This window comes from Calypte anna, chromosome 2 (genome assembly GCF_003957555.1).
Source record: "Calypte anna isolate BGI_N300 chromosome 2, bCalAnn1_v1.p, whole genome shotgun sequence".
Taxonomy (NCBI): domain Eukaryota; kingdom Metazoa; phylum Chordata; class Aves; order Apodiformes; family Trochilidae; genus Calypte; species Calypte anna.
Genome location: NC_044245.1, coordinates 43,315,697 through 43,333,487, shown reverse-complemented (window position 1 = coordinate 43,333,487; position 17,791 = coordinate 43,315,697). Strand labels below are relative to the sequence as shown.

At 36.9% G+C, this 17,791-nt stretch overlaps 1 protein-coding gene across 1 annotated transcript in view; it reads left to right on the top strand.

The window, feature by feature from the left end:
- CUL1 (cullin 1) overlaps positions 1-17,791 on the top strand; it is a 41,042-nt gene that overhangs the window by 6,297 nt on the left and 16,954 nt on the right. The window contains exons 2-7 of the mRNA XM_030445648.1: positions 7,363-7,650; positions 12,094-12,268; positions 13,398-13,565; positions 14,547-14,597; positions 15,417-15,507; positions 16,181-16,344. Coding sequence (XP_030301508.1) covers positions 7,511-7,650; positions 12,094-12,268; positions 13,398-13,565; positions 14,547-14,597; positions 15,417-15,507; positions 16,181-16,344 — 789 coding nt within the window. The 5' untranslated portion in view covers positions 7,363-7,510. The remainder of the gene's footprint in view (positions 1-7,362; positions 7,651-12,093; positions 12,269-13,397; positions 13,566-14,546; positions 14,598-15,416; positions 15,508-16,180; positions 16,345-17,791) is intronic.

Below are 17,791 nucleotides of genomic sequence, written 5' to 3'. Positions count from 1 at the left end.
GCTACAGTTCTCATTTTGTAACTGAATGAGAAAAATCATGTATGGATCCCTTTCTGGACTTTAATGAGAAAGTTATAGTTCTTTTTATTGCTGGCTGTGGAAGTGACTAGTTACACCTTGTCAATATTTAGGCATCTGGAATGAAATACATAGAAGTTGTATGGTTCATTGTAACAGTGTTTGTACCATTACCATACCATAGCAGGAATCCAGTTCGCTAGCAGACATATCTGTATAGTTACTGTACACCTGATTTTAATAAAAGCAAATAGGTTATCTTTCACAGGGTAGTGATTTTGTCATAAGCAGGAAATGAATGGAACTGCAAGAGTACTTACTTTTAGTCTGTTTTTACTATGTAATAGTTGAAATGCTGACAGCTTCTGAATGAAACATTAGCATGAAGGTGATTATAGGAGAATATAGGAGGAAGCTTCAGTATTTAAGCCATACCCCTGTGGTTTGAACATGTCAGACAGTCTGCAAGATGAGTTGGTGTGACCATAGCCTTTAGTGATAAATTGAGGTGGTGAGCTCTGTTGCCTTGATCAGTTGAGCTCTTGCAGAAGTATCAAGGTGAAAGCTGCTGTAAAATTAGCAAGCTATTGGGGAGAGATTCCAGCCAGAATTGGTTTATGCTTGTTAATAATGTTAGTACTTTTAAAAGTTACTGATAGGAATCACCACCTTCCAAGAGCATGGCAAAACTTTGTATGGAAACATTATTACAGGTGAAAATTCCTAACAGATATCAGTATGAAAGTGTATGTTGTGATGCACAGTGACTCCCCCAGTGCCACCTTTATCCTGCATCTTCCTGGCTGATTCAAGAAATCACCCTTCATGTAAATCACCCTTCATGTATGTTGTTCTTCCAGGCTTCTTTGTATTTGCTTTTGTTGTTGGGTCTTGTTGTTGAGGCTTTTATGGGTTTTGTTTGGTTTTTAATTCAGCTTGTGTCTATGCATGGTTTAGAGCTAGAGAGCAGGAATACTCAAGGCACTTGGTCTTGTGTAAGCCTTTCTTCCTTCTCTTCAGTTCACTTGTATCTTGACTTGATTCTTTTTGCACTCAGTGCTGCTCTTTTTCTGGTCTGCAGTCATCTTTTTTTCCAAAGTTTAATAACTGAGCATAATCAGTGTTTTAAGAAGATATGAAGCTTATCAATGGTATCCCAGTTAAAAAACACTGTAAGGTCTGTGTCCTTCTGTGTCACAGGTAAATCTGAGACCTTATATATAGTTATGTATTTATAGTTATAAAGTACATGTTCAGTTTAGGAGCAGTCTAAAAATGTTGTACAGCAGGATTACTTGAACAGAAAAATGTGACCTGTCTTAAAGATGGCCAAACAAAACCTGGAAAGTTTTACCCATATGGTAGTGTTAAGGATATAGTCCCTTACATTATTATCAAAAGTCATGTTGATGCTGTAAGATTAGCAGGAAACTTCGTGTTGGCAGGGCTGTTAATACTGACAAAAGTTTACGTAAGCTGCAAAGGGAGAGTTTGCTTATATGGATACATCAGCAAACCTTGGTAGTCTATTTATTAGGCAGCACAAATACTGTGGGTTTTTTGTTTTGTGTAAGCTATTGCATTACTGTAACATTATCCTTAAAAAAGAAAGGTGTAAAAACTGCAGTTCCAAGTTCCTTCTGTTTATTGTTTAAGTTTGAAAATGAAGGTGAATTTTGGTGTCTTTCTAGCTGTGAAGAACACATCCAGGAAAAAAGATTTTTTTTAGCTGGCAACTCTGTCACTGGTATTTGAATAAATGTAGGGGTGTACCCCTTTTAATGCTTCAGATATCACTGATCTGAGTGGTAGAACATAGTGGGGGTATGGAAAGAACACAGAAACCCTGAATAAAGAGCTTTACCTCAGGGAGGTGAAGTAGGAAGTGCTCAAACCTAACACCAATTTTACACAACTTGGTGTTACACTGCTGGTAGATTGACCTGTCTTTGCTTAGAAATGACTTTGTTTTTAAAAAATGTTGCACAGAATGTTTTTACCACCCAGATGTCTTTTGAAAAGGTGGAGTGTGTGCATGTATACATCTGCCTGTTTCTCATAATGGGATGAACTGAATTTAATCAGTTGAAAAGATGTGCTAAAACTTTTCCCACTACATATAACTCAGTATTTTGTAGTAGTAAAATTGTAATAGATGTGAACATTCTCATTTGCATAATTTTTAAGATATTTGATATTTTCTCCTTTTTAATATTATAATATTTCTCTTCTGGTACTAATATGATTTATTGGCTTATTAATAATATGGTACTAATATGATTTATTGAATAACTATGTTAGAGTAGTTGTGGCTTCATTTTGCTGCAGATCAGTGGAAATGTCTGCAATTGACAGAATCTGCAGGTTTTTATTAGTTACACACCTGTAGCATGTGAAGGGTTTAAGGGTGTTAGGCTTGCTTGTAGTCTTGCCCTATGGTTACTTTATAAGGGTAAACTATCTGCCTAGTTTATAGTCTGTATGTTTAATGACCTAAAATACTTCAGCACAGAAGTGCTGGTGCTATAAAATGTTGCATGAAGGACCATGACTCAACTAAGCTATGTTACATTATATTTTTTAGGTCATAATAGTAACCTCAAGTGAAGTCAGATAAACACAAAGTAATTAGTTTGCAGGTACATGGTATCATCGTTTGAATTCGAGGAACTAAAGGAGGGCTTTCAGACTCAGGGTGGCAGCACACAGAGGACTCCACTCCCTCCCATTTCCTGCCCACATTCTATAAAGGTCAGGCAGATCGGCAGCTCCTCTTCTCTATTTCTGATATCTCCTGGCTGTGCTGCTGTTCCCCTGCACTCCTTTACCACCAGCTCTCCACTTGCTCTTCAGAGTCCAAACCTGGCAGGTGCTGGGAAGAGCCGTGGATCCCCCCTGAGTTGGCCCTGCTGCAAGGGGCCCTCAGCCACCTATCCCTGCTTCCAATGGGACCAGGTTGTATCTATGTATTTGTATTTTTGTTACTTTGTCTCTTATGTTATTGCCTTGCCCTTGTGCAAGTAAATCTGTCTCCAGCTGTTGTCAATTTCCAGATTCAAGTCTCCAGTCTTTATTGCCCTCTTATCTTTCCTATCAGTGTGGGGGGGTGGGAATAGAGACTAATTCTGCCCTTTTGTTTTTGGTCTGCCCAAACTGCTAAGCCATGACACATGGATATAAAAAGTGTCTTTGGTATCATAAATTGTGAGTACAAGTGGCTATAGGGACCACCAGAATTATTTGTCTTGACTCTCTCCATTCCACCAAACATAAATGTGTGCTAGAATGGAACTTGGGTTCTATAAGATTCGAGAGATAATTTTTAAACCTACTATTTTTTTCCAAGAAATATCTTTTACTTCTTTGCCTTTAAAATTTATAAGGTGAAAGGTGCTTCTATCTGCTTAATCATGTAGATTGTCTTAGATTAAGTGGCAGTGGAGAGGTATATTGTTCAAGGGGCATATTGTTTGCAGCTCTGTACTTTTCATTTCAAAAAGTGTGTGTTTGCATGACTTCAAGAGGAATCTTAAGGGTTTGTAGGTTGTATAATTTACAGTGGTTTATATGTGAAACTATCCATTTTTGGTAAGAGAAGATACATTAATGTCATGGTTTGGACAGTGGCTGGGCAGTGAAAATGCTCTCTGTTATTCCTGCTTCCCTCCTAGAGGGAAGGAGGGAATAAGGGAGAGAGACTTTAAGATTGAAAAACCGTGAGTAGGTAGCAGGTGGCCCATCTAGGCTAATGTTGTCCTTCTCCAGTGAGGAAACAATGAGGAGGAGCAGCAGCAGCAACCCAGCTAGCACACCAGCCAGAGAAGCCCCCCAAGAGGGCTATCTTTATACTAAGCACCATGAGAAGATATAATGTGATTGGTTCATTTAGGTCACATGACCATGGAGGCCATACCTCCCATAGGCTCAGCTGCTCCTCATTATAGCTGCCATATTAACAGGCACAGTTCCTGGTGGTGTCCCAGGCAGGGTTTTTCTGTCCTGTTCCTCTCAAACCAGGACAATCTACCCCTAATTCTTTACCGTGTGCTTGAGGTTTTTTTGGCTAAAGTTTTTGGCACATGCTGGACCTTACCATACTCCTGTGTTACCCACCAGGTGTTTCCAAAGCCTTGAGCAGAGCCAACCTATGGATAGATTTGCCTTTGCCGAGGGGTGAAGAAGTCCACTGATTTTTCCCAGTAGGTTCCATTTGTATACATCAGGGACTTTATTCCCATCTACTGTGTGTAAGAACACTGTCTGGGCAGGGCTGGCTTGATCCCTGATATAAACTAGGCAGGTAGCTTGTGCTAAACGTTCGTCCCAGTTTTTGAAAGTTCCACCACCATTGCTTCCAGAGTGGTTTTTAGCAAGCCTCTCAAGAGGCGGGTGTGTGGTAAGGAATATGATCTACTCTGTGCCTTTGGCACAGGTAGTTATTAGGTTGTTATTGAAATTTGTCTTACTGTCTGACTCAATTCTCTCTATTTAGGTAAACTGTACCAGCCCTACCATCCCAGCACTGAAGCAGCCAGGTGTTAAGCATCTCACCTTCATGCTGGCCAAGATCCTTTCATAGGTTTCACAAGTCCTTCAGAGAAAAGGATTGATTATAGTTGTCTCTGTCTCCAGGTCCTCCTCTTGTCATGAGGAAAGGGCTACCTTTGAAGGACTGGCTACTATCACTAAGTTTCATCTGTTTGGGCAAGAAACCACAGTGATAATCAGTTCAAGAATGACTTGTACGTAGTCCTGCCAGCAGCACTTGGGAAAGTGAGAGATTATATTGATGTAAAGGTTATGACTTAATGCTGAGGTTTTAATTCACCCGTAGCAATTAATGGTTCTCAGGAGGGCACCTTTCTGTTGGCAGTTGTGCACAGCCCAAGCACTCTGAAGTCTTAGGCTTCTGAAGTCTCTTTTCTGTCTTTTTAGTAGTTAGGACTTTGGGGAAAGAGATGTTGTGTAACTACTGTGGACCAGATTTGACCTTCCAGAATTGTTTGTCTAGGAGAGGGTTTTCTGTGCATGAACCATAAAAATAATTTTGAAAAATCAAATTACGCTTTTCTTGTGAAACAGAACTTCATCTTTTGAATGGGTGTTTGCAGATAACAACTGTGCTGAGTAACAAAGCCTTTTTTACCCTCCCCCCATCTATTCATGTAACACCATGGCTTAGTTTAACCACCAAGTACAAATGCTTGCTATCATAAATTCGTTTTTGTGTTATTTTTATGTTGTGAAATTTTACTCCTGTTAAGGTAATTTCATTTCCTTTTTATCTGCAAGCAAAAGTAGTAGCAGTTTATAACATTATTAATCTATTGCTTCATTTCTCAATTGTGTTTACTAGTAATTAACTTGAGTCTGGAAAGTTAGTGACATGATGCTGTCATCCTGTATTTATGTCTGTAATTAAGAAATTAAAATTGGAAGCTATCCAAAGGATAGTGAGGTAAGGTTGTCAAATGCAGTGCAATATATTCCTTATAAAGAAAATATTATCTATTTAGTGGACTGCATGAGAAAAAAGTAAAAATAAAGCTTCCTCATGGTATTGTTTTTGATGGCTGCATCCTGGCCTAGATATAGAGGTTAGTTTAGTGGGATTGGAAGGAAAATTAGTGCAGTGTGAATGAGGAACACCTTGAGTTTAAACAATGTAGGAAAAGGTAGTATTCCTAGATGTGCATAAAAACTAGGAGATGCTTAGAGAAGAAAGTTAAGTACTTCCATTGTCACAGAAGGGGAGACAGATCTGCTGGGCAGCTGCTTACCACAGACTTGCAATGGAAGGGTGACTTCCTCTTGCTGACACCTGGAAAGGCATCTGAGTAAAGCTGGCTGTCACTTCTGTCCCTGAGCTGCCTGGTAAAGGACCTTCGCCCAGTCATGAGCTATTGCAATGGTTGTGTTGCTTTCTGGTAGCTGGCAGTTATGAACATTTATACAGTTAGGGTTTTTTTTGTGTTAGTTTCACACTCTAGTTTTAGGCTGCCTGCTTTTTGAAGATTTGTAAGTGAGTAATGATCAATTACTTTTTGCACAGATTGCAGTTGTGGTAGAGTTGTAGTTTTGTAACCATGCCTTCTGTTGCTTGTGTGGAGAGTTCAGGTAGTACTCAGTCTAAGGAACAAAGAAGTTTCTTCTCTCCTGGATTGTAGACACTGAATTGATTTTCTTGCATTTGTATTGTATGCTGACTTAGGACCATAGTCCAAGATCATGGGTGTGTTAACGTGCAGAGAGTGGTTCCTGTGGTAGAGGCAAATGGCCACTCGTGGACCTTTGTTCTTTCTGGCTTCCATTGCTCAGCTGTGAAAGTTCATTGTTACTAGTACTGCAGCACATTCAATTTCCAGAAATGAAAGTAGTTAAATACTAAAAATGTATGATCTGTTTTATACTTCAGCATGGTGATATATTGTTCCCATATGCTTTTAATAACCAGTTTGCTATAATTGCAGAAACAGAATGGCAAGATTAAATTTCAAAGTGTGTGTTTTATAAGGTACACAGAGATTAAACTCCTGATTTTCCACTTAATCTTCTAGGTAACTGTTGTTTGTGTAAAAAGAAAAATCAGCTGCAGAAACAGTTTGTCTGATTGAAATGAGAGAGTACTTGTTGCTCAGATTAACATAATGAAAATGCTTCTGAGTTGTTTTGAGATTGAAATGCTTATGAATGATGAATAGTAAAGGACTATGAGGAGTGGTAACTTCTGTGTTACTGCAGTAAGACAGAGGTCATTGACTAAAGTAACTGAAGAAATGTCTCCATCTCAGTTGGTCTTTTTAGGGTCAATGAGAGGAGGCAAAAGTCCTACAGATAATTAGGGTGGGGGACAGGGAGGTTATAACAGAATATTTCATCTTTAAAACAGTGTGAAACTGGGAGTGGAACACGCTGTAGCCTATAAGTGGCTGTGACAAATTTCCAATGACAGTGTATATCCTGAAAGTTAGTATCTTTTCTGCTGCTCAGAGGTCAAAACTGGAGTTTTACCGTTGCATAGGGAGGAGACACTTCTTAGTAGGATAGTGTCTGCTGCTTGGAAAGATTTTTACTGTTGTGTTTTCTTATTAACATTAGTTTTCTGTTTTCAGCAGCAGTGACCTAAGTACCTTTGGACAGATCTGGGTGCTAACAGTCACATTGTAGTAAATTGCTCAATTGCAAAATTAAGTTCCTTGGTGCTGGTCTTCCAGACCTCATAATGAATTTCTCATCTGTATGAGTGAAAATGTTTCAGTGAAATAATTAGTTTTGTATCTTTTCCTCTAGTGTGAATGAATTTGGACTGTCACATAATGTGTATATTTTCTTTTCCTTTTGCAGACTACCTTCCTGGGAAACGTCACTGTGTAAAAGTTATCTCGCTGAGTCGCTGTAATTGAGTTTAGAATGTTAATTGACTTGTGATTCTAATGGAGGAATAACCAGATCTCAAGCTAACTGCACTGGAAGACTTTCAAAGAATTACAAAATGTCATCTAATAGGAGTCAGAACCCACATGGACTTAAACAGATTGGTCTTGACCAGATATGGGATGACCTAAGAGCTGGGATTCAGCAAGTTTACACCAGACAAAGTATGGCAAAATCCAGATACATGGAACTCTACACGTATCCTAATGCCTAAGCCATTTAGTACTTTCACTGTTAGTAGACAAGAGAGAGCTGTGTACTTTTCTGGACTACAAATGTCTTCTTAACAGTTTTAGTGGTTTTTAAGAATATATTTTTATTTTAAAGATTATCCTTTTCTGTTTAATCTTACTGGTAAATAAGCAGGAACATTCTGTTGACTGGAAAACAGCTACCTTTGAATTTCAGGTTTGAATACTATTATATTTAGCAGAGCAGATTTTTTTAGGTGATTCTGTTAATTTTCACAATGCACTAAAAGAAAACAGAAATTATTTTTCCTTTATATGTTAGTCTCTGCTGGCATTGTGGTGCAGGTCTTATTGGTAACAATGTCCAGTTACCTGGAAGATGTTTCTCTTACCACCCTCATAGTGCTTTACTCTTGAGTTGGTTTTGTGATTTTCCAGCTGAAGTGAGAATGCGCCCAATTTAGTTCTCTTGGATTCCTACCTTGCAGCAGAGAGGTACTGAAATTTTCCAGCATCTCCCCATTTTGGGAGTTGTTACAAGATGCTAAAAGGTGGTTGTGTTCATTCCTTTTAAGTGTGTGCTGCAGTGCAATTTGAAAGGCCATAGCAAACTTTTTTCTGTTAGTGCAAGCATCCTGTTGGCTTTCTTTGCTGCTGCAGCACACAGTTTGCTCGTGCCGAGCCTGTTATCCACCAAGACCCCCAGGTCCTTTTCCACAAGGCTGCTCCCTAGCCAAGTGGATCCCAGTCTGATCTGCAGTCCTGGGGTATGTGTTCACAGGTGCAAGACCTTGCACTTCTCCATAATGAACTTCATGAAGTTCCTGCTAACCCACCTTTCCAGTCTGTCTGAGTCATCCTGGAGAGAGGCTCTTTAGTATTGATGGGTTTATTCCTTCATTCTGAGAATAATGAAGATAAGAACCAAGAAATCTTACTCAAGAGTTACTCAGAAGTAACTCTTTTCACATAAAGTAAAAAGAGTTCACAGTGAAATTTATAGTATCAATGTGTGCAGAGTCTCTCTTCATGAGGTCCAAGAGAACTGTGCTGGTATGTAGCAGGTTGCAGGCTTCTGTTTTGAATTGTTAGGGGAAGACCAGCAACAATTATTCTTACTCAGATGACTCATATTGCTGTAAGTGGCTTGTCTTTATGGCCACCTCTTCTTAAATTCTGTTTCACAGTGATAAAATATTCGTACTTCTTGTGCTAGTTTTTTCTGGCAGAAGGTGATTCCTGTTTTTAAACTAATAGTATGGTGAGTCTGCAGTTTATTTTTCTCAGGCCTCATGGTGTGAGAGGATGAATTGGAATTTACATGCATTTGTATTTAAACTCTTCAGTGGAGAGAAAAAAAGGATTTTTTTACTGTTTTATGTATCTTAATCAGATTCTTAGACACAGTATTATTTTATGAAAAAACTCCTTTCCTTGTTTCTGAAATTGCTTATTGTGATTCAGTTTCATTGACTTGTTTTAAAAAAGTGGTAGCTAATGGTTATCCATTGGATTCAATGTAAGTAATTATACATCATAGAAAGTGACTGAAATCTGTTTTATAAGATGGGTTATTTCTTTCCTCAAATTTTAAGAAATGGTAAAGGAAAAGATTGTATTAAACTTTATTTAAATTGTAGTATGCTTACATTTTAAAAATACCAAATGACTCAGAGTAAACTGTCTGTTTGTAGAATAGTATGTATAAAGACATTGGACATTTTTTTGCCTGTTGATAGATTCAGCACCAACAGCCCCTGTTGCCCAAGCAAAGCCATGAAGCCCTTCTCTTGCCAAGGTTGTTTGTAGTGTCTTCTATTGCAGTCCTTGTCTTGGACTGGTGTCGTGTCTGACGTTCACCAGAATTCCTGTATTTTAGTAGGATTTTAGATCAGTGGATTTATTTTAAAGCTATAAGAACCTTTTATTTTTCTGATGATGTGAATCTTTTTTTACCAGGCAGCCTTTCATGTTGGTTTTTTTCCTTGAAAAGATTATTATGCTTTTTCTGTACAAAAAAAAAAATATTGGGGATGTAAGGGTATATGCTTTATAGACCTCAGAAACTATTGCAGTTTTTCTTGATGGTCTCTATTTACAAACTGCCTTCTGCACAGGCAAACTAACTTCAGTTTAGTTGCACAGAAAATCTAAACTAGAGCATTTCAAAATGCTGTATTGGACACTTTGGCTAGCAAGACTCAAGCCAGTGGTAGCAAGTAAAGATGGGCATTACTGGTGTATTTTTACTCCAGCTCTGAGCTCAGATTACTGTCAGGCATGGATGAAAGGTCTCAGTTTTTCTCAGTGCTTATTTTACAAGGAATCCTTCTTTAGTAATAGTAAGATGCATGGGGTTAGAAGAAGGTTTATGTCTTCTAATCTGGGTCTTCTATTTTTCTGAAGGCTGTTGTTATTATTCTTGCAGAAGAACAGAATGAGTATTGTCATCAGTCAGTATTCACAAAAACTACAAGAATTACACATTGCCTGGACAATCTTTTTATTTTTTAGTTATGCTCAAAGCCAGTTGGGATGGAGTTTGGGGAAGGAGGAGTCAAGACTGCCACCTGGGTATTTATGAATTAGCCCTGTTTCTTGTATTGTGATGGAAAGACTTCCCATACACAGTTCAGAGGACCTTATATTTACTATTTTAAAGTTAAACTGTGAGATAAGCCCATCTTTTCTTGTTGGTGAAAAGAAAGTTTTGTATCTAGAGAAAATTGTTGGGCTTTGTGCCATTTTGTGGCACTGGAACTGGAATTCTGAAATTGAAGTGTAGATGGTAAAAGTAGCAACAGTACTTGGAAAGTCAAATAAACACATAAATGACTGGGAGCTGGAAGAAGTCATTAATGTACAGGAAATAAATGACTGGTGGAGATGAGATACTGATGAAAGTTCAGTTGCTAAGTACAAATAAAGGTTTTGTGCTAGGTGTTGATGTAATAGGGAAATCTAATTTTGACACCTAATGGCACAACAGATAAAAAATAAATGTAAGCTGTGTTTTAAAAAAGAGTTAATATGCAGAAAGCCAAGAAGCCTTACTCTTTCAGACACAATTCAGTGACTTTCTGAGCAGGCTTTCCTTTCAGTTTTGACACAAAGACCATGAGCCTTGTTCATGGTGTCACGCAGGATAATTTGATCCTTCAACCCAGTTTAAGGATATGATTTGTCTATGATGTTTTCAAGGGAGTTAACTAGATACTTTTAAGAGATTTTTCTGCTTGAGCTTTACTGTTTAAACTAGAAGCAAATCTGTTCTTAATGACTGTAATATATATTTTGCATTTCTAGTTCCCCTGGTATTTAATTGTGTGTTCCATTGAATTGTGCTGGCCTTTCTGAAGGGAAGAATCTCAGAAGGGTAGACCTCAGCAATGTGTTAACTTCCTAATATGCAGCATACTCTGGAGAAAGCCTGTCTAATGGTTAGAGCTTGACCCATTAGTTAAAACACAAGTTAAAAATAAATTAGACCTTCTAGGTTACTTAGTTTGATTTTCTGTAACAAGAGATGTTGACTCAAAAGGTATGAATGTGAGTGCTCAGTAACTTGGTGCCTGGTGGCTAATTGTTTGCTGGGTGAGTCATTAGGGGAATTTTTGTTGTCAAAACTTAATCCTCATGAGGCTAAATTTGAGCTAGTTTATTTACCTTGTTTGTGTAGTGCAGTTTGTTTCAGGGTTCTTGACATGTTTTGAGCAATGTGACTTCTTCTTATTACTTTAGAAGAGTTTTGGATATTTTAACATTTTGAGATAACATTCTGTTTTCTAATATATTACTTTAACATACAGAAAGTCTTCCAGACTGTATTAGTATAAGAGGAAAAATTATTGCTACCACATACTTAAATGTCAGGATTATACTTTTAGCTTAAAATGGGTTTCAGTGAATCTCATGCTGTGCTTTTAAGTGAGTGTATTTCAGAATTACTGCTTTTCAGGTTTCTCCTCTGTTTGCCAGCATTAAGTGGCTGAACCTTTTATAAAGGATTTTTTTTGAGAGAATGCAGAAATACCCTCTGTTTTCAATCACTGAACGTTGCTTGAGTCTAGTGTTGAAATGTCTTCAGTTTCAAATGAAAAATTGTGTATTTTTATAAGGCAAATACATCAAATAAATTTCATTTAACCCTTGAAAATAATCTTATCAGCCAGTTCCACTGCTTTGTTCTCTTAAGTAAGGGTTACTTAAATTTAATGTTGGTGTCAATATTTGCAGCACATTCGGCACTCTGATAAAGATAATTCTGCTGAAAATTACCTCATTTTCTCAGCTTTGGTTTGATATTGTATGGGCTAATCTATCTTGTAATGTCTTATGTTTAAGTAACTTACAGTCATATAAAAAAGCTTGCTGAAATTAAAATATTGTTTTTCATTGTATTTGTAATGTCTCATGCTGGCACATACTTATTCCTTAACTTTTTTGTCAGTCATGTTTATAACTACTGTACAAGTGTACACCAGTCTAATCAAGCACGGGGGGCTGGAGTACCTCCTTCTAAATCAAAAAAGGGCCAGACACCTGGGGGTGCTCAGTTTGTTGGCTTGGAATTGTACAAACGGCTAAAAGAATTTCTGAAGAACTACTTGACAAATCTCCTTAAGGTAAGATGGGACATTAGATCATCTCTCTTGTTAGTAGTAAATATGAGCTGGGTTGTAAGAAGCTTGTAGCAACAAAGCTAGAGGTGTTTGCAGCTGCTTGAAGTAAATTCAATGATCTTGAAATTGGTTTTTCTCCGGTAGCCATTAGAATGTTTTGTAGTCTTTACCTAGGGCATAGATTAGTCCCTGGGTGTGTCTGTGAACTGCTTTTTCTCTTCAAGCCCAACTGGTTTCTGTGTTTTATCGAAGTTATGTACCATCTTACTGTCTTGTATCTTGGAACAAGACTAGCTAGATTTTCTAACCAATTAACCAGCATATTAGTAATGCTGAAAAAATGGTCTCCTGTAATGTTGAAAATGTCTGATGGTAACCATTAATTTTAATCACATAAATGACCTTCCAATAAAGCTGGTTATTGGACTGCTTTGTAAGAGAATAGTTCCTAGTTATTTCTTGAAAGAACCGATCTTTTAACTTTTCAGATTTTAGTTTTGAGCAATAATAAAATAATTCTTGGTATCCTAATAAGTCTACTGTGTAAGCTGTGTAAAGATGTCTGAGGTATTACCCAGAGTGCACCCCCATTCAAGCTGCAGTGGTCCAGTTTGGAAAGATACTTCAGTGTCCATATTTTACAACTATCATTTCTTGTTTGGTTTTTTTTTTCTGTAACACCAACCAATATGTAACAAATATGATGATTTGCCCCTTTCCAGGAACACAGGGCTTCACTTAATAACTGACAGGGTCCTAGAGAAAAAACCATCCATAATCAACTTGTTTTAGCTTTCCAAGTAGCAGCAGTGGGAGTGGGTGGTATATATTCTGGAGGTGATTGAATGCATTACCATTGCATTGACATGTTCTACCAAGCACATTAATCATTATTGCTGCCTCCTTCTAATCAGGTCTCCTCTTGATCTTTGCTACAGGAGGGAAAGGCATATCTTGTGGAATTTTGTCTATGCTGCACATTTTTTAACTATCATTTTAATTTCTAAATCTCATACTGGCCTTACACTTTGTTAATGTAGAAGTAAATGCATTTAGCAGTAGGCTTCCTATAAATACATAGATCTGTTACACAGTAAAATCACCTAACAATGCTTGCGAACTGTTATTTCAGGATGGTGAAGATTTGATGGATGAGAGTGTGCTGAAATTCTACACTCAACAGTGGGAAGATTATAGATTTTCAAGCAAAGTGTTGAATGGGATATGTGCCTACCTCAATCGACATTGGGTTCGTCGTGAGTGCGATGAAGGTCGTAAAGGAATATATGAAATATATTCAGTAAGTAGCTTTTTGAAGTGAGTAATTAATCCATTCCATATGTCTTGTTTGCATTATTATCCTGCAGATCACTTCTTGAAACTTCTGGGAAGTTCATAGAAGTTTTTGAAGAATAGTGGAAATCTTGCCTCTTTCCATGTTGCGACCCAAGTGTATCTGTAGCAATTCCATGAGTATAAACATGTAAGATGTTCAGTCTGTCTTGTATGTGTTGGGACTACCAGTAATAGACTGTCAAAGGTTATCCATTTCTGAATATTTGCTAGTTATACTTTTATCTGTATCTATGCGTCAGCATGGTCTTGTCATTCCTCTTAGGACTCAAGCAAGTATTTCAAATACAGAATGCAGAAGTAAATTGTGCATTTTTTTTCTTTTGACATCAGTACATCTCTACAATTATTTTAGTATCCAAGCTGCTAACATTCATTAACTTCTATTTTGTAAGTTATTTTGTACAGTTCTGAAAGATTGATACACGATTTTGATCATTTTTTGTAATGAAAAATAATATAAACAAGAGAAGAACACAGCAGAAGTGCTGTAGCTCAGATAACTAAAAGAATGTTTTTTTCATATGAAGGATAATTATTGTGCTTGCTAGTGAAGCATTAGGAAAGTCATGTTATTTTACCATTCATTAATATAACTTTGCATACTGTAGAAATACAGTTAGTATCCTTACTTCTCTTGCTTTTAACTTCACTAGCCTTATGCAAGGGGACTGTGTCCGCCTGAAAATTGCCAAAAAAAGAAGTTTGTTGTGAAAGCAATTAGTAGAGATTTGATAGTTTTCAGAGTTGGCAGTGGATCGCTCAGAAAAGGGGACATCTTTGGTAGACTTAGTAATAAAGCACATAGTAAATTTAAAATTCTGGTTATATAGCATATTAAATCAGCTATCCTTAAGGAGTTTTCCTGTATGTATATGAGTGTATATGAGTGTTATTCTATCTTTTATCTCTCCTTTTTTGTTTTCAGCTTGCCTTGGTAACCTGGAGAGACTGCTTGTTCAGGCCATTAAATAAGCAGGTATGTGTTCGTGCATGTATACTTAGGTATGTATGTTACAGCTACAGGATTTCTTTGTTAGGGGTAACTTTATGTATTGTTAATAACCATTCCAAGGAGAATTTGGAGGATGGGGGATGGGGAAACAGATCCAGAAAATAAAAGGGATCCTCCTGTTTCACCTTGGGATGTTAACAAGATAAGTGCTTTGGAGGAATGAGTCTTTGTGTGTGTAGTTGAACCTTGACTGTTCTGTTATCTCTTTGCTGAGAGGGCCCTTGGTTTTTTTGTTGGTTTTTTTTCTTTCTTTTTAAAAAAAAAATCTAAGGAGACTTATTTAAAATACGAAGTAACAACTTCAGCTGGCTCTAAGTCAGGCAGAAATACAGGCTGATTTGAGAGTCAAGATTGTGTAAGAACAGGTCTGGGATTTTGGTCCTTTTAATGTTACTGTGAATTTTGAAATCTATTCTGATGCCTGGGATGTGCAGGATTAATTAGTTAGGGGTTAATTAGTGCATCAGCACAATGGAAAACCAGACATACCATCACTATAAAATATTGTATTTATGTATGTTGATTTCACACTTAATAGAATAAAAAACCACCAAGCACTTGCATATCCTTTTATAGCTCACTGCTAATTGGACTGCAGTGCCCTTGTAAAATTTAAAAGGTGTAGCATACTCTGTCTGTAAGGATGTTATACCTTCAGGTGTTTTGTTCTTAAGGGGCTTCACTTGTCTTGAATATAGGAATACACTTATGATTAAATACTGTGATTTGACCCATCAGCTGCTTTCTCTGTACGTGACATAATTTTAATCCCCGTTTTCTAAGGTTACAAATGCTGTGTTGAAATTGATTGAAAAGGAAAGAAATGGTGAAACTATCAATACAAGGCTGATCAGTGGAGTTGTACAATCTTATGGTGAGATTTCTTTAAGGTTTTATTGTTCTCTTAAAAATGAATAAGTATTTATCCTCTGTCAGAGCCCAGAAGTAGTATCCCACCTCCTTGGATGTCCATTAAAGATTTTTGCTGTTAAATTGTCATTAAAATAAATGCTGTTAGTTTGCTTAACTTCATGCCTGTAGAGACATTTGATGCAGTTAATGATACCATATTTGTAAATCTCGAATGTACAACCAGTAGCAAGTTCATTGTTTACAAATCAATTATTTGGAAGCTAAATCTAGAAGGAGTAAAGTATAGTGGTTTTTAAAGTGGAATGTGATGGGTTTTCCCCATTTGCATGAAATTCAGAGTTTTGCCATGTAGATTATTGAGCAGATTGATTAATAAAAAACCATATGCATATAATCTGGAACTTGAGTAGAAAATGGAAGGGGGATTCAGACTAGCTATTGAGATGTCAAAGTTTTCCACATTCTGTCACCCGCTTAGTAAGGTAGCAAAAAATTAGGTTTATATAAGGAAGGTTCTGTACTACTTATTTTTAAAATGCAAAACAAATATATATACTTTTAAAAGTTTGTAAAAGTGCTGCAGATGCTGTCACAGTTCCTGTAAATTAGAATAAGGATACATGTTCATTACCAAAAGACCACATAAGACAATTGACAATTTTATCTTTTTTCAGTGGAGCTTGGGCTTAATGAAGATGATGCATTTGCAAAAGGCCCTACACTAACTGTCTATAAAGAATCGTTTGAATCTCAATTTCTTGCTGACACAGAGAGATTTTATACCCGAGAAAGTACTGAATTCTTGCAACAGAACCCAGTCACAGAGTACATGAAGAAAGTAAGTTATTTAATAAGGTTTGTGATTATCTTCTTGATACAGATATTTTAAAAGTAATATAAATTCTTGGCTTTTATTATCAGTTTCTTAAAATACTGATTATTTTACAGGAACGATTAGCTCTTTTTCCCTGTAATGATTTGCTTCTCTGTTTATCTGTCTGAAATTTGTTTCCTTAGTGTATTTCGTAAGTACAATGAAAGTCTGAAACTTTCTTAATGGGCAGAACAAAAGAGAATGTTAAAATAAATTCAGATTTTGTTAAACTTTAAGACACCAGAAGAATCATTTTGCTTTATAAATTTATTGTTCCTGTGCAAGAAACTGTGTTGGCCCATTTATTGAAATTGCTTCCTGAACCAGCAGGCCAAGGCAGTACTTCATTAATTAGCTTTAATTATCACAGAATATGTTAATGTAATGAACCTTACCCAGTACTTCTGATCAGCAGAGGCCAGATTTTAATCTTATATAGTTTCTGGTTTGGGGGATCCCAGAAGGGTCATCCAGGCTTTCTTGGTACAGAAGAGTAAAAAGCTATCTGGAGGTCATTGCTGTTTTAAGAAGTACAGATTAGTGGCAAGTAGGAAAAACTTACTAGTATCCCAATCTTCAAGACTTCAAAAATCCACAAAAAGAGCAACTGGATTTGCTTGAGGCTGATTTTGAAGCTGAAAACACTTAACAAAACTACCAGAAGACTCTGGAAATCTTCAGCAAGACAGTGTGTAGACTAAACTCTTTGCTTAAAGTCACATGCTAGATATATTTGTAGATATACGAGGTATTTGGTCTCTCTAGGCATCTCCTTACAGTTTATGTGCATAAATTGAAATCAGACTGAACAAGAAACTGTTTTCATTACTCATTTCCTGGTTTTTAACTGATGAAAATGTGTATTAGACTACAGTAAATATAATCAGGGCTTGCAAAATGATACAAACAGAGGGATGTTACCTAACAGAAAGTGGAAACATGAATTGACACTTAGCTAATTCACTGGAACAAACTGTCTGGTCTCTCTAGTTTGCATGCTCTACTGAAGAGATCAAGAGGTCATGCAAGTCTGCAGAATTATTAGTTTAGAATTCAGATAGATTTGTGCATCATTTGTGCTTTCATTAAGCATAAGAAATTCTTAACATTTTTTTACCTAAAGGTGACAAGGCAGTTTTGTGAGCTTAATTTTTTGTTGTTGTTGTTGTTTCAGTATTGTAATCCCGCATGCCACGCAGAGTGGTACTCCCCATAATTACTGCTCATGCATTGCTAGAATTAGAGTTCTTTTCTGTTATGAAACACCTGAAATGAGACTGATGCAAACGACTGGAAGTTTCCCAGCACTGTACTAGCAGTAAGATGGCTTTAAAAGTAGCCAGTTGGAAGTTCATACTACAAAGAAATCTGCTATTAATATGCTTTCGTGACTTTCTCACTGAAGAACTGT